The 22,079-nt window shown below is 43.7% G+C and overlaps 1 protein-coding gene across 4 annotated transcripts in view; it reads right to left on the bottom strand.

Annotated features, from left to right (window-relative positions):
- The window catches only part of ZFAT (zinc finger and AT-hook domain containing), a 202,908-nt gene that overhangs the window by 100,528 nt on the left and 80,301 nt on the right, over positions 1 to 22,079 (bottom strand). For all 4 annotated transcript variants that reach the window (XM_063079198.1, XM_063079196.1, XM_063079195.1 and 1 more), the window contains 4 exons: positions 15,179 to 16,638; positions 14,131 to 14,363; positions 4,012 to 4,099; positions 1,943 to 2,092 (listed from right to left, as the gene is read on the bottom strand). In XM_063079198.1, the coding sequence (XP_062935268.1) occupies positions 1,943 to 2,092; positions 4,012 to 4,099; positions 14,131 to 14,363; positions 15,179 to 16,638 (1,931 nt within the window). The remainder of the gene's footprint in view (positions 1 to 1,942; positions 2,093 to 4,011; positions 4,100 to 14,130; positions 14,364 to 15,178; positions 16,639 to 22,079) is intronic.

Here is a 22,079-nt window from a genome sequence, read left to right on the forward strand (position 1 = left end):
GAGAAAGAATAGTTATGGTGCAGGAATCAATCCCAATGAACTCCAAATACTGTAGTGTATGTACAGATATGCTTTTTGCCTTTGTGATTCCATCATTACAGAAAAGTCATAGATTAGTGAAAAAATATAATACCGTGACACTCCAGCAAACAGCAGCAGTCTTTGGCTTTCCGAATCTTTTCCAGAATTCTGAAGTTGTTTAAAATATCAGATTACTTCCAAATGGAAAACATGCAAGAGTAATGCATCATCACACATAAATATAAGAGCATTGACCATGTAAGTACCCAAGATGGGCTAAGCCTTCTACTGAGAGTTTTATATAAATTATCTTATTGATCCTTGCAATGAATCCCAGAGTAATTCATATGAGAGATAAGTAAACTGAGGTTCAGAGAGAAGGAACTATTTGCCCCATCATACAGCTCCTAAGAGGTGAGGGTGGGATCTGACCTTAGCTCCCCAAACCCCAGAGCCTATACTCTTCTCACATGAGTGGCATTACATGGTTGATGCCACTATAAACTCATGGTCTCCAGCCTCTAGCTCTGTGTTTCCATCAGGGTCAGCTCCCCTGCTGATTCCCATGGGGGCCATTCCAAACCAGTCCTCTATGAAGATGCTTCTGATTCGTTCTTTGCTACGAAAACTGACCAATGGCTGGGAATGTCCTCAACTTGACGACAAAGAAACAACACCTGTATATACATACCTGCCTCCACCCTCCTCTCCTTCACTCCTTCTCCTGACACAAGTCAGTGGAGAGGTAGTGAGCAAGGGTTTTGGAATCAGAGAGCATGGGTCCGAATCTCAGTTCTACCACTTGTTAGTTGTATGACCTTGGACAAATTATTTAACCTCTCTGAGCCTCATTTTCCTCATTGGTAAAATGGGGAGGATAACGGTACCTACCTCTAAGGTTGTTGAGACTGAAGCAGATAAAGTGGGTACAGCATTGAGCACATTGCCTGGCATCCAGGAAGCATTCAATAAATGCTGGTAAACAAAAAAGTATCTCCAACCTTGGAATTTGATCTAAACTCCTTCTGCCTTCTCCAGGTTCCTACTCCATCAGTAACTGTTTTCTTTACTGAACTGTTAGTTTCCCCCTTCCTAATAGTTCCCTCCTTGTGGCCTATAAACAGGTCATTTTCATCCCATATTGTAGAAAATACTTACGTAATCCTTCTTTCCCTTCTAGCCTTATATTCCTACTTGCAACATTCCAGGTTTCTAGCAAGCAGGAAGAGACCTAATGCAGATATCTGGAAGGGCTTTTTCTGGCCCCTTAGCCCTTACCCTCATCCCCAGAAGGGCACATCCTTCTCCATGGGGAGAAAACAAAGTTGGGAGCCTGTTGTCTCTTACAGGATCTTGACTTCCAACTTCCCAAAGTCCCAGTGAATGGCTGCCCCACACTTCCCCTTACAGGCAAGCACACCAAAAGCACAGCCAACATTCTTTTTCACACAACTCTTTCACCTTCTGATTTCTTTCTCCTCAATGTGAACAATAACACTCCACACTGCCAAAATTAGCAGACTCCCCGCTGCCCTCTTCACCTTCATTCATTCATAATACCAACAGTTCTTCAATGCCTGCTATGTGCAGTGCACCGTGGTAAATGCCAAGCTCCCGCTGTGAACAAGACAATGGTGTCCTGTTCTGGGGGTTCTTGCCTTCTAGTAGAGGAGTCATAGTGATTTATTTAACTACAATTGCAATAAGACCTGTGAAGAAGTGCACACTTGTACTTACTGCAATTGCAGCTAATTAGGTAATGATTTAAATCACTAATCTTAGCTGGCACACTTCTCAGTGTGCTGAAGAAGTTCTAGCTGCAGGGGATGTGAAGATATGGCTTTCTCCTAATGTACTCCCAAAACGAAGGATGGAAGCACAAAATTGAAAGGGTGTTCCGTTTGGAAAGACAAACACTCACCTTCATGAGCCCAAATATGACGCTGAAGGTCTGAACCATTCTTCATGAAATAGAAATCACAATAGGGGCACTTCATGGCTCTCTTTCCAATCAGCCCTTTCAGCTGAACCCTCCTCCCGAGAACCTCGGAGATGGTGCTCATGGAGACCTCTAGAAGAAAAGCAGGATAGCCATCAGAAGGAGCCAGAGCCTTGGTACGGGCAGATGTAATGAGCCTCGTCTCTGAGCATCATGAAGGGGGCAGGGTCAAGATGTGCTCCATGATGTCATGAGAGTTTTTTGCCTAAAAAGTTAAAACAGGATGTTTTTGCCTAAAAAGTTAAACCAGAATGTAATCAAGCCTCAGATCTAAATACATATTAACATAAGTTATGAGGAAGGAGAAGCAATATCACAAGGCAATCAGATAAATGCAGGCTGCAAAACTGTCCACAGGAAGAACAACTCAGGTCCCCCAAATCAACGTTATGGAAAAAGTGAGGGTGAGGGGAGGGTGTTTAGAATACAAGAAATTTAAGGAACATGACCACTAAATACAAATGCTTGGATCTTGATTTAAACAAACCAACTTTAAAAAATACATATCTTGGGTCAATTGGGAAAATTTTAAATGAATTAATACTAGGTTGTAATAAGAAATTACTGTTAATCCTGTTCGTTTTATTGATGAAATGGTGGTTATATTGGAAAAAATCCTTATTAATTAAAGACATGTTCTAAAGTTTTTAATGGGGAAATTACATGATGTCTGGGATATACTTTAAAATGTTACAGAAAAAAGTTCATGGGGTTGATATATGAAATGAGTTTGGCAAAATGTAGAGAACTGGGAAATCTGAGTTACAGATACATGGCGGGGTGGGGGGGGGGGGGTCCTTATATTATTCTGTGTACTTTTGTATATGTTTGGGATTTTCCACAATAAAAATGTTAAAATAATGACAAAAGAATGCTTTATATCTTCTCACAAGCAAGGGCCAGCGGTTGTAATGAGTATCTTCAGCTCACATTGGCTCACATGTTACTTAGGACACGGGTTAACATGGGAAGGACAGAGTTGGGTGTTCACACAACCCACATGCTCCCTCCCAGACAAAGGCCTCAAGGCTCAGACTGCTCCCAGATAAAACATAAGCATTAGTACCTTTCCATTATTCATCTTCCTCCATTTCTGATCATTTACAGTCAGTGAGTCAGTGCCCTTATACCAAGAGCAGATGCAAAATAAAGAAACAGAAAAGGGAGGTGGATGAAGGGAGAGAGGTGCATGTAGCTTCTTCATTACTCACTACACAGCACGCAGCACCGCTGTCTGCTCTCTCAGGCCCTGCCTGATGTGGGGATCTGGGGACAAGCCCTGCCTCAAGGACCCCATGGAGGCAGCTGGGAGAGGGACGGTGACTAAAGAAGCCATGACATTGGTTCAGTGAGCCATGACATTAGGAGGAGCCGGGTCAGCCCCTCAGCCAGATGGGGAGCCACAAAAGGGCCAGGCTCTGAGGGAGAACTTATAGAATAAACAGGCAGAACAGGAGGAAAAATGTCCCAGGCAGCAAGAATGGAAGTGACAAAATGTGGATGCACAGGAGCTGGTGCCTCACGCCCCTGAGCAGCCTAGGATGTGAAGATACCATAATGACAGTCACTCCCACTCCCTGAGGCTCCTCAGCCTGGGTGGGAGACAACACTCTTTACGAATGAACCACCACCATGGGCAAAACACACCTGTGACAAGGCCAGGCACAGGTAAGGATCTCAGTCACACCTGCGTCATGTGTGACCCAGGGAAAGGCACTCAAAGTTCTCATGGAGCACGGTGGGAGGAGTGGGGTCACTGAGACTGCAGGATGTGGGCAAAGGCACGACTGAATACCAGATAAAAGGATAAAATGAAATAAATCATTATATAAACTTCTTAGCTTTAAACAAAGATGATTGTTTCTCTTGAATTTATTCATATTTTCATCCCTCATTATTTCCATACAGTGCAACTTAAGTATAATGCTGTGTTTTAAAACAAACAGAAGCATTTTAAAATTAATTTTCCACTCTAAAATGCATAATCTTACCAGGATGATTGGTCTTGATATGTGACTTTATCAATCGATCCTCTGAAAAAGACTTTTCACACACAGGGCAAGAGTAACTTCTTTTGTCCTTAACAGAAAGAGAACATAATCAATTGACTGTCTCGCTTAAATCTGGGCTCTAAAGAAATATTATCACCACCACCATCACCATCATCACCATCACCACCATCACCACCATCACCACCACCACCACAACAACCACCATCACCATCACCACCATCATCACCACCATCACCACCACCACCACAACCACCACCACCATCACCATCACCACTATCACTACCACCACCACCACAACCACCACCACCATCACCATCACCACTATCACTACCATCACCATCACTACCACCATCACCACCATCACCACCACCACCACTACCACCATCACCACCATCACCACCACTGTCACCACCACCATCACCACCACCATCATCACCGCCATTGCCACCATCACCACCATCACCATCACCACTGCCATCATCACCACCATCGCCATCAACCTCCAATATGATAACTATCATCACCATTGCAACTATCATTATCATCACCACTACCACCATCACCTCTACCAGCAGCAGCCACTGCAGCAGCAGCCACTGCAGCAGCAGCCACTGCAGCAGCAGCCACAGCCGCATCATCAAAGCTAGACACACAGTGCATCGTTCCAAGAACATAACATACAGCTTCCAACTGGCTCTGCACAGCCAGGGAGCTCTAGAGTAGAGGGACAGCATCAGCTCCATTTCAGAGGGGAGATTCCTGTGTAGGTGGTAATGAGAGGGGCTCAACCTCAAAACTGAGAGTCTACCACATAGACCAATGCTGCTCCATGACCCAACATTATAATATGCCCTCCAGCACCCAATGCGTGGGTTGCATGGAATTTCATGTAAGTTATTTTATTGAGGCTCACAATCAATCACAAAAGACAGAAATTGTTCAAGCTCATGTCATAGATTAAAAAACTGAGGCCCAGGGTAATGAGCCCAAAGTCTGAGAGGAAGAGCCAGCACTGGAAGTGGAGTGTATAGATGTCCACCCAGGACACCTCGTACCTCTCCAAGACCCATGACCCACCGAGGCTGCAGGTAGGAAGTTCATTCTGCACTATTGCTACCTCAATCACTCTGGTGACCCCAGTGTTACATTCTCGGTTAGGGAGAAGGCCTTGTGAATGACCAAGCCATGGCTTTTGCTCACCTGTTTTCTCTCAGAGCTTATGTTAGGGATATTTCACATCACAATTTTCCCCAGAGGGTGGGTGTTATGGGTTGAATTCTGTCTCCCAAAAAGTCATATGGTGGAGTTCTAACTCCAGTGACCTTATTTGGAAATAGGGTTTTTACAAACATACTCCAGTTAAAATTAAGTCACCAGGGTAGGCCCTAATCCAATATGACTGGTGTCCTTACATAAATGAGAAATTTGGACACAGACACGCACACAGAGAGAATGCCATGTGAAAATGAAGGCAGAAATCAGGGTGATGCATCTACAAGCCAAGAAAGGCCAAAGACTAACAGCAAACCACCAGAAGCCAGGAGAGATCAGAGCCCTCAGAAGGAGCCAACCCTTCTGACACCTTGATCTTAGACTTCTGATCTTGAGAACTGAGACAAGGAACATCTATTGATTAAGCCACTCAGAGTGTGGTGCTCTTATCTCCAAGCTTCCAAGCCTACATCTTACAGGGAGCCAAAATGGGGTGGAAAGAACTCTGAACATCCAGATGAACAAAAAACGAAAAAATATACAAGAGGCATTACTGCAAGGAAATGCTGTTGGCCGTGTGTGTTCCGGAAGATGTGAACACAGTCCATGCTCACTTGGATTTATAGGAGAACTAATTCCCACCATTTATGGAGCACCTGCTGTGAGCTCAGCAGGGCACCAAGTGCTTTCCAAGCCTACCTAAATGAATGCAATCCTCACAGCCTGCCTAAGGCAGGCTACTCATCCCTCTAAACAATAACAATCACAACAGCGCCACTTGTTACGAACTCACATGTCAGGTGCTTTACACAGTACAATCTGAGGCATTTAGGAATTTGCCCAAGGTCAGCCACCACTGAGAGCAGAGCTGGAGGACCCAGGCAGGCCTTTGGGCTGTAGAACTCTTGCTTCAGTGAGACTGTGACTAGCAGCACAGTCTCAGGGCACAGAGCCCTTAGATTTGAATCCTGGTTTCATCACTTTTAAGCTGGGCATCTTTGGACAGTGATTTAAACTCTCAGTGCCTCAATTTCATCATCTCTAAAATGGCAGTAAAAAGTGCCTCTTTCATAGTTTCACAAGAAGCAAAAAGGAGATAAAAAGCACATAGAGTGTCCAGAATGGGCCTGACCTAGAGTGAGAGCTCAACAAATTTCAAAGACTTTGCTGCTGTGGTTTCTGCACTGCCATCATGCAACTTGGCCTGAGACAGTAGACCTTCTCGTGGGCTAATGCACCCTGGGAGTTTCCAAGAGGGGACCCTGAACAGCATCCCCCAAACTCATTTGTGGACTGGTTATTGTTGCTACTGCAGAACATCTCCTGAGGCTGGTGTTCCCCAGAGCACACTTAGGAAAAGGAGACATTACATTAAACAACAGAAACAAAACAAAAGTCCCTCTGAACAACCAAACAGTCTGAATGCACTCCTGAGTGTTCTGGCCAGTCAATGCCACAGACTTCCACCCAAGCTTCATCCTAGGCTTGGGCTTCTCAGCGTCCTCCTGCCACTGTCCTCCTCTGCCCTTGACTCATGCCATTTGGGGAAGACACCCTGGGCCTGGCGGACATCCTGCAGGAGGCCTCCACCAGTCCTGGCTGCCCCCCGGGGCCCTCACCATCAGAGTTGATGGAGGCATTCAGAGGAGCTTTGAAAGAGTTTACAGTGATCTCCCCTGAGTCCTTGCTATTTGATTTTTTTTCTTTTCATCTCAGATAGTCTAAAAGCAATATGTCTTAAAGCTTATCAGGCCCCTTATTACTCGATGCCTTTGAAGATTGTCAGGACACAGACAGTGGTGAAGGGTACAGGGAGAAGGGTGAACTCTTAGTACTCATTTACTTCTTTTTCAAAACCTCAGTTCAGTACCAGAGATGAAAACCCAAACTGACACAGCAAACTTAAAAAGAGCGGTGGTTAAAAGAGTTCCTTGCAAAGGTGGGAGGTGGGAGAGATCCACACTGCAATGATGGTAAAGAACCAGCCCTCAGAGTCTGTGTCGTGCTCTGATGGAAACGGCCTTCAAAGCAATCAGGAACCCTTGCGGGGGTGGGGGGTTATCCGCATTAGGCCCCAGCCACGGCATGCAGAGGCTCGGGGCCCAGCTCAGGCAAACCTCACCTGGTCCATGCCTCAGGGGCCTTGGCCCTCAAAGTAACTGGACAGTCCTTAAATCCAAAACTAGCACTGGGTGGAGAACATCATATTGAATCCCCCCACCACCACCACCAATTATATATAACTCTTGCATAAGTAAGTGCACTGTAAAACATCTGACAGAGTTAGAAAAACAAAGGTGTGGATTCCACTCCACACAATTTCTCAGGAATAAAGGCCACAGTCACAGTATCTGCTATCCTCTGTGGTTCACTCATTCATGGTTCACTCATTCATTCCTCAAATGTCACAGAGCCCTTGTATTGTGTCAGACACTGCACTGAGGCCAAACTGGTGAAACCCTCAAGGGGCCACAAGCGCATCAGGAAAAAGACGTGCCCACGTGAAGAGCCCAACAATCAGTGGAGACAATGCAGACGGTGCAGCAAAGCACAGGAAAGGTGACACTTAAATTGGGACTGATGGGAACAAGTTAGAAATGTGCTCAATTGGGGATTTCAACTCAAGGCTTTTTCATTCCACTGTTTTGCCAATGCCATGCCTTTCAATTCAGAATCTTGATTCTTGATAGAACGAAGCTATTCTATACACAAGAAGCTTTGGTAGCCTGAGGAAACAAGGCAACACAGAAATAAACTTGTTTGGGGATCAAGTAAGAAAAGACCATATTCTTGTAGCTCTTAGAAAGCAAAAACATTATGTTCAATCATTTTAGTTAAGTAACATTTTCCTCTCTTTAAAAAATACTGACTGACTGTACTCATTTATTTCCAGGAAGATATAGGAGGAAGCTCCCTCTACTTTCTCTGTGCTTTGTTAGCAATATGTTATTTTAGCTTATCTCCAGCGAGTATGAGTAAGATTTTTTTTTAATATGTGTAGCTTTACAGCCAAAAATAGAGTATGCGCTTCTCAAAGACAGAGGCCAAGTATCCTAAACATCTGTTGAGAGCTGTCAGACCCTGAATGGATACACCACCACCATTAGTATTCTTCCTCTTCCTGGTCCTCCACCTCTCCCTTCTCCTACCAGTACTAAGAAGGATGAGCTACCGTGGCCTCCTGTTATGTGCCTGGGACTGTGCTGTGTCTCTTACAAACATTAATCACTAATTTCCCTTGGCAACGCTGGAGGTGGGGATCGTTATCCCCACTTCCAGGCAAGGGGATGCGAGAGGTTAGGTAGCAAAACCACCAGCATCTAAGTCTCAGAGTCAGCTCGGGCTGTAATTGCTACCAGTGTCTCCGGGGTCTTGGAGAAGGAACACAAGCCAGAGAGTGAAGTGGCATATCATAGACATTTACCAGATGCACCACTGCCTGCTGTTTCACACTTTTGTGTCAGGAACAATTCTTTAAGCAACAGATTCTCAGGTCCTCAAATTATGGTGAAGGTAGGAGGCCCGGAATGTCATTCATAACAATTACACCCACATGACTGTTATTCAGGAAGTCAGGAATTACATCATTTAGGTCAGGGACTTATAGACATTACCCATTTGACAGCACCATCCAGCATATGCCTGACAGATAAGCCTTGAAACACTGAAACAAAGTCCTCAGAAAACAATACTGATCCTTGGTATGGGCAAATGATGCTGATAAGTTCTGTTTTATTCTATTCTAATTTTGAAGAAATGCTGGTTGTAACTCACTCAACTGATTTTACAAACCTCAGATGGATTATGACTAGTGGATCTTTTCTCCAAGAGAATGATAATCTCGGTGTTTTGTTCATATTTTCTAACGTAATACTCATGACCCTCAGAAGTAGGGGAAAATACTTTACCTCCATTTTAGAGAGGAGAAAACTGAGGCTAAGGGAAGCTAAGCAATTTGCCCAAAATCAAACAGGTAGATCTGGGATCTGAACTCAAGCACTTCAGAACCCAAAGCCCTCTCTCATCCTTCTAAAATCATGTTTTCTCAAGTTTCCTTTTCACAAAGTTTGCACAGTGCTGTAAAAAGTAGATTTGCTCCAGAAACGTTGACTGACTTAATCAACCACCTCCCCATATTTCCTTGATGTCAGTACATCCTTGACTATAAATCAACAACATTTAGTTACTAATGGCAAGAGGAAAGTAGTAGGAAGAACTATATTAAATATATACACTCCTTCCCGTCATAAGGTGTGTATCTTTAGCTAAGAAATGGTTGTAAGAGTCACAGAAACAGGCACTTAGCCAAATCATCCCAGTATCCTAACGCAACTGGAATGGACCTGGATATGGATATGGTCTCATTTGGCAGGTGGAGGGCAGAGGTGCTATTTTAAATTTCCTTAGTGTTTATTTGCATAGGAATCTATGCTGAAATCAGTAAATGCTGAAATCAATGCAAAATCCCACCCAAACTTATAACAGACCTGGTCCTACCTCCAGGGTCACAGGTAAGGAAACCAAGCCCCAGACTGAAATGAGGACCCGCCCCAGGTACCGTGCTTCTCCCAGGCAGATCAGCACTACTCTCCAAACCCAGCTAGACTCTGCCATGTCCCAAGTCCTCAGCTCAACCACAAGGACATCTGTAAGGCTCATTTACATCATAAAGCACATTCACACGATCTCACTGGAGTTTCACCACCACACAGAGAAAGGAGAGCAGTGTTATTCTCTCTACTTTCTGGAAAAGGGAAATAAAGCTCAGAAAGACCAAGCAGTCCACACAAAGCCATACAGCTAGAGCCAAGTCCCTGGTTTTATCCTCTCTGTGGCAGCAATGGTGTTACTACGTTAAGAAGAGTGAAGGTAAGGGGACAGTGAAGATAACACAACTAAATATTGATGGGATGGCAACAGAAAACATGAGTAATTTTTCTTAAATGCTTCATAATTTTTGTAAACCCTTTTAAGAAAAGGTTAATGCTTAACCTCCAAGAGTTAACCTGCATGCTTTACTCAGCCGATTTCCTAAAGAATTAGATCAAATCCTGTGGATTCAAAACACTCTGCACATGGGAATTCCATCTTGGTGAAATTACTCCCAAAAAAGCCCTTCTAATGTCCATCACTGATGAATGGATAGACAAAGTGCAGTATATTCATACAATGGAATATTACTCAGCTATAAAAAAGAATGAAGTATCGACACATGCTACAACATGGATGACCTAAGAGAAAGAAACCAGTCATAAAAGGCAATTTACATACATATTTTAGGATTCCTTTTATATGAAATGTACAGAACAGACAATCCATAGTGATAGAAAGTAGGTAAGTGGCTCCCTAGAGCTCAGGGAGGCAGAAGTAAGGAGTGACAACTAGTGGGTACAGGGTTCCTTTATAGGAGGACAAAAGAAGTTCTGAAATTAATTGTGATTGTTGCACAGCTCTGAACATATTAAAAACCACTGAGTTTCACACTTTAAACAAGTGAATTATATGGTATGTTAATTATATCTCAATAAAGTTGTTACCAAAAAAAAAAAAAAAAATCCACCATAACTTTACTAGCAGATGCTAAATTCCACTAGGTGATAGCACCTTTGCTGTTAGATCAAGAGTCTACATTCAGAGAAAGTGGATCTTTTTTACTGTGTTGACATTTCCTTGGTACCCTTGGCTTCGTTACAGAAATAATTTACAGGTTCAAGAGACAAATGTTGTCTAAACTCAAAATACTGGAACCTGTTTTCATAAATTATGCTGTCTTACTACACTGGCAACACAGTCCACCTAGTTCATGAAGAATGCTTAGGAATTCGGTGTCCTGGCATACATACGGAAGCCTTCCCTTGGTTTGTGCTGTTGACTCTGCTGGGAATTTCCTCCTGACCCTCTTCCCTTGCCCAAAGCTACTCATCAACTGGAAACTCCTCCTCCCAGGCTCTCTCTGGGTAGTTGGGGGGTGTCCTGTGTTGACCTCACTTACCCTTGCATGTTACCATAGTGCCATTACTGTTTGTTTATCCCCCCACAAAACAAAGAGCACCTTGAAGGCAGGGATTGGCTCTGACTCATATTTGAAATCCCAATGCCTGGCACGTACAGAATGAGGCCTCTAGCTTCACAAGCAGCAGCAGTACATTCACCTTTAAAAGTCTCCATTGGAAGAACTGCAAATATCAGCGTGGGAAGACTGAAATTAAACTTTAACAACTTCCAAGAAAACGTGAGTGCTAACGAGAAGGAGGACAACATCCTTTTTTATAAGGTCAACTGAGTCCCACTCCCTTACTCAGTATGCTACTCTTCTCTTGCAGTAATGTGCAGAGACATTTTGTTATTGTAGCATGAGTCACAACTGCCACTTAACAGCACAGAAAGTATCAATGCAGTCCCTGCCCTCAAGGGACAGTCTACTTCAACCACATTCCTTCAAATGATGTACAAGTGTCCAAGAGACCAAGAATGGCATGGCTGATATTAATGACCAACTACCACACTGTGGGCAGTGTGAGGTGGTGAAAAGAGCATGGCTTGAATTTTGTCTCTGTCTCTTACCAATGGTGTGACTATGGTCAAGTTACCTAATGCCTCTGCAATGTCAGGCTCCTGATCTGCCCAGTGGAGGAAAGAATCCCCAACTCCTAGAGGTGACATGAGAACTAAGTAAGATAGCACAAGGGCATGGCCACAGGACCAAAACAGCAACTGCTACTTCCCTTTGCCCCAGCACATACTTCCCTTTGCCCCAGCACATACTTCCCTAGATGCCTTCTTAAATGGTGATACCGAAAAGATAGCCTCTCTGAAGGAAGACGCGTACCACAGAAAGTTGAAAAGAGAAACTGCTTTAAATGCAATTTGTCAAGAAGGATGAAAATGTATGAAATTGGGGTCAAAGATCATAGCACACATTGTGATGCTCCCCTGCCAGCCAGGAGGCCAAGCATCAGCATCCAGGGGAAGAAAATCTCTCTCACACACACAGCGGGCTGGCAAAACAGGCAGTCCCAGATCGTAAAGCTTTTTTACAACTTTCTTGTTCTTATCATTCTTTTACCTTATGTTTCAAAACCTCTAAATCCAGAGCAGCAAGTTTCAAAATAAGTGGAATAAATAATTCACAATAATGACAGTCAATGGCATATAGTGCTGGCTCCATGGCAGGAACCATTCTGAGACATTTACATACATTCCCTCACTTCATCCTCACTCAAGGATGGCTAAACTGATGACTCATCTAAAAGCCAAGCATGTGGTAAATGGGGGAGCCAGGGTTAAAGCCCAGTAGGCTGCTTTGTGGTCTTGACTGCTACACTCCAAGGCTTCTCCCAAGAACCTGTTCTCATGTTGGCTTTACTCCCTCTTGACTTCATATGTGCTTCCAGCAAAGTCACATTAATGAATTCTGCCCTCAATTTCCGTGCCTAAGAAAGTCCTGGAAACAATACCATCCTAACAGCAATTCCATAAGGAATTACAAACCACATGCCTTCATACGCTCCTCAGAGAGACAGAAAGAGAGACACGCAGAGAGATGGGGGGGACAGAGACAGGGAGGGAGGGAGGAAGAACATGTACTAACTACCAGGTGACATGCAAGAGCTGGTACACACAGCCAACTATAGGACAAGCATAGTGCCAAGTTCTTTCTCTTGAGCATTCCATTGTAACCTCCTAAGAGCCATAGGAGAGCTCTATTCATATACAAATATATATATGCACACACACACACGTATACATGTGTATACATATGTTTGCATGTGCGTTGGTGTGTGTAAATACACGTGTGTATACGTGCTTATATGCGTCTGTGTATATGTGTGTATATATGCATGTGTGTGTGACTATATAATACAGATATATTTTTTAAATATGCATTTCATATAGCAGGCTACCAGGTGTCAGAAAGAACAAGTGATTTGTCTATGGCCACAGAACCTGTGAGAGTGCTGGAGACAGTGTTTGAATCCAGGCATCTAACCCCAAAGCCTGTGCTCAGACCTACCTACTCTACTCAAACATGCTGACTTCACCCTTAGTGACAAACTGCTAGGGTGCTAGTGACTTTTATGCCAGAAACCGATGGTAGAACATCACATTTCTGAAGCCTCCCTTTGTGCTGTCAGCAGCATAAAATGAATGCAATTAAAACAGAACCACACCTGGCCCAGATGTGCTTCCTTTATAACCTGAGACGTCTTAACTGACTCTCAGGTGTTGCCTCTTGAGTTAGATTAGAATTTGCAATATTAAACATTCATTCATTGTTTTACATGATCTTCCACCAAAGAACTAAACAAACATTACCATCATGAATATTAACAACACCTTGAATTAACATATTTTTCTAAAGATAAAACTGCTTCACAGACATTCTCTCACAGAAAGTTTACAATAAATAAGACAATAATAGGACAACAGTCATCATCAACATTTACCGTGCTGTTACTATAAACACAATACTGTTCCTGGTACGTTACAGGCAACATCTAGTTTAACTTCTCAACAACCTTTAGTGGCAGCTGTTATTATTAGCCCTGTTATTATTTTAAATGTCATTTAAGAGATTTTTGCTTTATTTCTACCCTGTAGTAGATCTTTCGTCTGTAGACTTTCTCTGATGCTGAAAAATGTGCACAGAAAGCAGTGTGTCAATCTAATCTCTTTGGTCAATGTCTTAGAGACTCTCGCTGTGCAGGAGCCAGGGGTGAAGACTTCTGTAAAGTGAAGAGCTGTTTAGTGAGAGGGCCTCTGTGTGTTTTCAGGGCAGGACATCACACATAGATGACTGGCACCAGGGACACCTACATATGCATAAATTGAAGAAAGCAATGAGGACCCAGGGGGATGGGGCTGCCACTCGGGCTTGCTACTTACCAGCTCTGTGTGAACTTTAAGATGTGCCTGCAGCTTATATTTATCTGGAGTCGAGTAGTCACAGCCGTCAGTGGGACACTTCAGCAAGATGTTACTGTGTTTCTGAATTACGTGGCGTTTAAGGCAGTTTTTGGTGATGGAAGAATAATGACACTGGGAGCAATAATACAGATGTTCCCGGGTGTGGGTGCGGACATGCATGTCAAAATGCACTTGGTACCAAAAAAGTTTGCCTAAAAAAATATTTTCACATGAGAACAAGGAAGTTTCTTTTATGCTAAATCTGAAATTTTTAAATTATTGCTATTTTTTAACTACTATATTTATCTCCCTCTTGTGCTTGTCCAGGTCACCCATCACACTGTTTGCCACATTTCTTTCTGAAAATTACATTTCAAAGGTGAGAGGTTGCAAATATTAAGGATGCTACTATTTTTTGCATGATATCAGGGCTAGTAGAGGAGAAAACGGGTATTTATTAAAGACCAATTACAGTGCCAAATGCTATGATGCACATTCATAGTTCCAAGTGTCTCTAAATTCTAGTGACACTCCTAAGACACTGAGTCTGGAGTTGACTTCCTCTTTCTCGCCCTGCCAGCTCCCCAGGAGATCCAAGGCCACGCTTTCACTGTGAGCTGGAAGGGTGCTATTTGGGGCCTCCCGACAAACAGCTGCTGCCACTTGTATAACCTCTCTCTGCTCACCTTGGACATGGTCAAAACTGAAAGCTCAACTTTATACATGTCATGTGCCAGAAGAAAGATTCTTCCTGGTTAGAATTCTGGTGGAGGTCGTGAGGTAACACCTGACCACACCAACACGATCAACTATGCGGCCATCCTGGCTGCCTCCACAGAGAATCCAAGTGCTAACTGCAACACAGTGGTCATCTGTTCCTATCTACAATGGAGAAGGGTAGCTCATTTAGAAAGCATTCTTTGCAAAGAGACATGAGCTCAAATTGAGCATAAGGGGACCACAGTGTGACGGGAGTGGATGGGGCTGCTGGGAAGGAGACTCCAATCAGCTGAGCACCTTTCCTTACCACAATATTCACACTCCAGGTCTCCATAAACTTTCCGGATCCTCTCACACAAGCTGATGTTCATTTGCTTCTTCTGTAAACTGTCCAGGACCTTCATGAATGCAGTGATGCCAGGCCGGTGCTCAGAGGCAGGTTTGCAAGAGTCAGGCTGGCACATGACCAAGTTCCCACCACTGGTTACCAGGGAAAGGAGGTCTGAAGCCTCAGCTGGGTTTGACCTGAGACATCTGCCAGGATCAGGTTCACTGGCTGGAAGGGCAGCCATTTTCTGCCCTTCACCTGGAGGGCTCTGGGCACCCTGGGTCTCCTGGTTTGGTCTAGCACTTTTGGCCTTGGATAGCAGTAGCGTGATTTCTTCACCCTGAGTCTGGACTGAGCCTCCATGCTGGGTGTCTGAGATTTTCTCAGGAGCAGCAGCAGCGTGAGCCTCAGCAGAGGAGGTATTGTTTTTCATCAAAAAGTCATCAGAAACCACCACACGAGAGTGCAGATCCAATGAGACCACAGTGGTTTCCAGCTTACAGGATGGCAGGGAAGCACCTTCAGCCTGGGGGGTGGCCAGGTGTGCAGCCAGGGTGGGCATTTCCACGGAGGCCTCCAGCTCCTTCTGTCCATCCTCAGGCTGGGCACTCCCAGGACAGGCCTCCTCCTTGGGGGCATTCACCCCCTGGAATACAAACTCCTCTTCCGCCAGCTGTAGCTGGTCCCCCAAGGCTTCCTGCTGGATATCCCCACCAGGTTCCAGGAGGCAGAAGCTCTGGTTGATGGAGCTGGTGAAGACCAAAGTCTCCTGGGCAGCCCCATGTACCTCTTTGATGTGAGAGCGCAGCCTGATAGAGCTGACAAACTTCTTGAGGCATATGGCACAGACATACACGAAGGGGTGCTTCCTGACGTGCAGTTCCAGCGCCTGGTACTTGGTGGCCCCATGGCCACAGAGCTCACAGGCAAAGGGCCATTTGTCACCATGGACCAACATGTGGCGGTCACGGTCCAGCTCGTTCTTGAACTTGCGCTCGCAGATGTGGCAGTCATAGAGCAGCTGCCGCTTGCCTTCCCGCGTCATCAGGCAGAGCTCATTCAAGGCCTCCTTGACCTTCTTGTCCTGAAGATCGTGTGCCTCTCGGATGTGCTTGATGAGGTTCTTGACATCGGAGTACTTCTTCTTGCAGAAGCGGCAGTGCTGCTTGATCTTCTTGTGCACCCGCTCAATGTGCACCTTGAGGTGGCCCTTGCTCAGGCAGGTGAAGGAGCAGTAGTCACAGGCAAACTTCTCACCAGTGTGCTTGCGCAGGTGCACGTTGAGGTTGGCTTTGATGGCACTTGCATAGCTGCACTGGGGGCACTTATATGGCTTCTCATTGGTGTGTATCCTCAGGTGGGCCTGCAGCGAGTGCTTGAACTTAAAGACCTTGTTGCAGTATTCGCAAGTGAAGATTTTGAGCTGGGTTGGACCTAGCCTAGAAATAGATGACAGCAAGTTACATTTGAAGACCTTGCACCTTCCTAATGAACTCTAGGCTTTCTTGTGAACCAAACACCATGACTTAATGTGAACTAAACAGAACAGGATAAATGGAGGCATTCATTCTCTCAAAAATCAGAACCAAAGGACCTAGGCACATACAAAGATGAAAGAGTGAGTCGTGGTCCTTTGGGAGCTCACAGTCTAGGGGAAGAGAAGACAGGTCAGCACGTGGCTGCATGACAGTACAGTATATGTGTAGGGCAAAAAGAAAAAGGGCCTCCAGCCTAGAATAAGGTAGGTGGGGAAACTTGCCAAAGAGGAGATGTCTGAGTTGAGGCTTGAAGAACAAGAAAGAGGGAGGCAAGAGAGGGGTGTTCACAACACGCACGACAATAATCAGCTGTGTTCCAAGCTGACTATATGGATTCTGGGATATTTTAACAGAGTGGTCTTAATGGAATGAGACTAGACATAATCAGCTTGTTCAGTAATGATAATCCAGACTTGCCTGTTTATTCAACCAATAGTTGGAGGTGACCCTCTCTCCCTTTCTGCAAGTTACCATTGTGAAGGCCACCCATTAGTGAAAGACCTCTGGCCTTTCTCCATGTCTTCTTTTCTTCCCAGGAACTAATGAGGAGTTTGGAACAGGACCTAGAATTCAAAGACTGAGCTCCTCCTTCCCCTTTCTGGTAAGGATGTGCCTGCCTGTGGTGAGCATGGGAAACAGCAGACGCTTAGCCAGGTGAGCCTCTGCGGGCCTGGCCAGCAGGGCTCCAGGACCAGGGAGACGCAGGCTGTCTAACCGTGCAGCACAGTAACAAGAAGCTTGACTTGCGTGAACTATTCCCTCCCACAGCTCTGTCAGTAACAGGGCTGATGTGTGAATCTCCATCTTTCTTCTCCTCTATCATGGTTGGTTTAGAACACAGACGGGGGAAATAGGATTGGCATTTATTAACCTCATATACCATTTGTTAACATATGATTGTCATTTATTAACACCTGACAATGTGATTCGGGCACTGTGTTCGATTCTGTGTATGTGGTGGAAAAGAAAACATGGTTTGCCTCATAGATTGTGTCTCTTCCAATATGGCAATAAGATAGTAACAATGACTAAGATAGTAACAATAATAATAGCTAACAATTATTGAGTACTTACAATGTGACAAACTCTATGCTAATTATTTAATCCCAGCTCTATTATTATACCCATTTTACAGATGAGAAAGCTGAGTATTTGCCCAGTCGTACAATTAGCGAGTGGTAAAGCCAGTATGTGAACCCAGGCAGATCGACTCTAGAGCCTGCACATTCAACCTCATCCTCTATACCACCTGAAAACACTGATGCAGCAGCCCTCTACTCAATGTAACCATACATGTGAAGAAGTTTCCCTGCATGGGACTTCCACTGCTGTTGATATGGCTGAACTTGTTTCTAAAATCAGCAAATGATAGTCACCAAAGTTCTACAAAATAAACTGAGGAGAGGAATTGGCTGATGAGACCAAAGAAGCAGGTGAGAATTCCTCTCTGGCCATACTGCTCCCTCTGGATGGTATGTCCAGGTTATCAAAGAAGGACCTTACACATACTAACAATCATATAGTGCTTTTAATTAGAAAGCATTCAGCTGTATCCACTGTAACTGTGAAGTTTTTATTTATGAAACTATTCATACAAGTATGTCTGATCAACATAGGTTGTCTTGTCTTTAAATTTAAAATGTTTAAATGGATGACAGTCCATAAATACCAAAGGGTACAATTCACATGATGTAATTAAAATAGTCAAATTTTAAAGTTACTAGTATGCCTGCATGCTGAGCCCAAGGCTCATTTAAGGAAAGTAATTTGGATCTTTCTCAAATGACAAACATATCCAGAAGGTGAAACATTTTAGAAAACTGAAGAAAGAAACCCTGGATTCATAACATCAATTAAATAAACAAATCACAGTATTTCCTCCTCTAATACAAATCTAAGTGGTCTGGCGAGAATCTTTCACTTTGATTTTTTGTGTTATTAGACAATACCTGGTAAGGCCCTCACTGCCCTCTGCTTACTGTTGAGGGTGATGAATCTGACGAAGATGCTCAGCAACCTGAACTTGACTCTCAAGCACAAGCCACTAGTAATGCTCATGAACCAATGCACAGAGCTGCAATGCCCATATGGTTCCTAGTAAGTTATTTTACTGCAAATGCTCCCTATTTGGTGAGAGAGGTACTCTCACCCCAGCGTTTTGGAAATAAATCAGGAAGAACTTTAACAGGTCAGACTCCTTAATTCCACTTTTGAGAATCTACAAAATTCAGACAAAGGTTCTCATTGCCCGTTTTTCACAACAGTTAAGAATTGGAAGCTGTTTGAAGATCTCAGCATAAGGAACTAGCTTGTTTACACGTTTTTTTCACCATTCATTCATTCAAAAAAGTGTTCCAGGTACTGGGAATACAAAAGAAAACCAAAACAAACACAACCTCTGCTCTATGGAGCTCACCTTCTAGAGGGAGCCGTGGGCGACCCTACTAACAATAAAAATAAGCAGATAAGTACCATCAGCTCCCTGCTGGGAAGGAAAAGGGCAGGATGCTCTAAAAGTCCTGTTCAGGGCAGACTGACCTATCTAAGGAACAGGAAAGGCCTCCCTGAGGACAGGACATTAGAGCAGAAAGCTGAAGGATGAACAGGAATTACCCAAGCAAGGGGAGGGGAGGGATCCAGGAAGAGGAAGAGGCACTTGCAAGAAGAGATCAAAGGACGCAAAGAGCTGGAACAGATGGCTCGAGCACAAAGAATGATGGGAGTGTGGCAGGGGGTGAGGCTCAGAAGTGGCAGGGGCCAAACTTGATGACCCCGTCCCCTAAGAGCAAAGTGAAGCCTTAAAGGGCAACAACCAGATGAGCATTTTTAAAAGATCTCAGTGGCTTCAGTGTCAACAGTTGAGTAGATTACACTATATTCTCACAAAGTTATAGCATGCCACTATGAAGCAAAAGGTTTGTGATGAATTTGAGTAACAAAAGAAAATAAGTATAATGTGATTAAGTTTTAAAAGCAAGGTACAAAATCACATACAAAATATAAACTCAATTTTATAAAATATATGTGCTATTAAAAAGGCTAAAAGAAAATACATTAAAAATATTAAGAGTGGTTATCTTTGGGTAATGAGATTACAAATGATTTTTTTCCACAGTTTTCTGGACTTCTAAAATCTCATATATAAATCTATATCATGCTTGTTATAAGAGAAAAAATGATGTAAACTAAAAGTTTTTATCTGTATTTTATAAAGCAAAGTCCTCACATACACACACACACACACAAAGTCTCTTTTAAAACTATTTCATAATTTACATAATATAATATTAATAGAATGCATGACAACAGGAATACAGCCTAGATCTGTTGATCAAATATTGAGTATATTCCCCTGTAAGTAGATTAGCACCTAGCTGAACCTCTCCCCAACAGCCCTCAAAATATCGTGAAGATAATTAGTTAAGGTCTACAAATCAACCTGAGCTGAGACACAGAATGATCCTGAGATTTAATCCTATTACAGATTTTGCCAAACGAATGAGTATTTTTACAACTTCATCGATAAATTCAGTTGTTCACATTTAAAAGAACAGAGGACTGAGGCTACAAACTCATGAAGCGCACTGCATGACATAATAATGACTTTCAGCGGGAGTACAGCATGTGCCAGGCACTTTGCATGTATTTTATCATAATTTTCACTAAGATTCTACTAGACATTTTTGACACTAGTGTAGTTGATGACCAGAGGCAAAATAACTTGTGCCAAGTTACAATAGAGTGTAAGCTTCATCAGGACAGGGGCTGTGTCCATCACATTCTCTGTCATACCATGAGTGCCCAGCGCAACACAGGTGCTCAGTCGTTGAGCTGAACTCACATAGTCTAGGGCCAACCCAGGACTGCTTAATTCTAAAGTTTATGCTCTACTAAAAGAACATCTCACCTCCCCTCTTTCAGAAAGAGGAAAACCATCAGCAACTGGTGTTTTGTGTCTTTCCTCTCAGCTGGGAAAATGTTTTCAGACTTCTGGTGATTAGAGTTTGCTAATCAACTTCAGCAAGTACATATCACAGCTAAGTACAAACAACTGGGGCGGGGGGGGGGGTGGAGAAACTCACTCGTTTGCTATTGTTGGTCAACTGATCCAACGTATTTGGAGGATAGTTTTTAATGTCGATTAAAGCTTTAAGCACTAATATCCTTTGATGCAGTAATTTCAATTCTAGCAATTTGTCCCACAGGAAGTCTTGAAAAAGTATAGAAAGATGTATGCAGCAAAATGCTTGTGAGGAAAATGAAATAAATGGTCAGGATCCCTCAGATGTTTGGAATCTTGCTGGGCATGACCTAGCCCATTTGACATCAATGTTATCTGTGCATGTGCGCCCAGGTGTTCCTTGGCTATTGTCTGATGTAGATGTGCATGGGCACCCAGGTGTTCCTGGGTTATCAGATTTGAGTATAAAGGACAAATGGCTCTGATCCATAGGATCCATAGGGCCCCCCACCACTGAGATGGCCCCAGAGGAGCCACGAGGGGGGTCACTACTGCTGCTGGAGGCTGTTGCTACAAGCAGATGCTGCCAGGGCACCCAGGAAACTCTGGGAGGCCACAGCCACTGCTGCTGGAGGCTGCTACGAGCTGCTGCTACTGCTGAGGAAGCTGAGGACTGAGCTCGCATCAGAATGAAGCACGTCAACCTTGCTGACGGCTCCTGGGATCTTTTTCCAATTTCCTAGCTCGTGACCTGTATGTGAGGGGTCTAGTGACCCAGGCAGCACAGGAGGGGTCTGGTTGACCCAGCCGGGTATGCGAGGTGTCTGTGACTCAGTCTGTATTACAGGTTTGAAGGGTCTGAGCCCTAGCCTGACAGTGCTGATCACTACATTGTCCATCACAGCAAAAATTGGCCATCTAAACTATTACATGACCACAAACAATTTTTTAAATATGGACTTAAAAATGAAAGATTTTTCAAGATGTAGTAAGTTAAAAAAAAAAAAAAGTTGAAAACAGTACATTTGGTATTTTGTGTTTGAAAAAACAACAAAATTAAAGCAATGTATGTTAGTATATTATGAAAAAATTATGGAGACTTATGAACCAAACTATCAACAGTAGTTACCTCTAGAAAGAGGGTTACTTTAACTCTACATCATATGGAATATTTGCACCTTCTACAACATGTTTGTGTAACTTTTGAAAGTGAGGGGAAATAAAGTAGGGCTGTAATGAAGGGGATCATTCTTCCATTAAATCAAGAAGTCAGTATCCTCTACAAATAAGTTTGTAAACAGAATCCAGATAAACAAACATGGTGACTCTCCTTGCACTCTGGAGGTCACTCTGTTCAGGCTCTGGCCGGAGTTACACATAA

The sequence above is a fragment of the Cynocephalus volans genome, chromosome 15 (genome assembly GCF_027409185.1).
Source record: "Cynocephalus volans isolate mCynVol1 chromosome 15, mCynVol1.pri, whole genome shotgun sequence".
Lineage (NCBI taxonomy): Eukaryota > Metazoa > Chordata > Mammalia > Dermoptera > Cynocephalidae > Cynocephalus > Cynocephalus volans.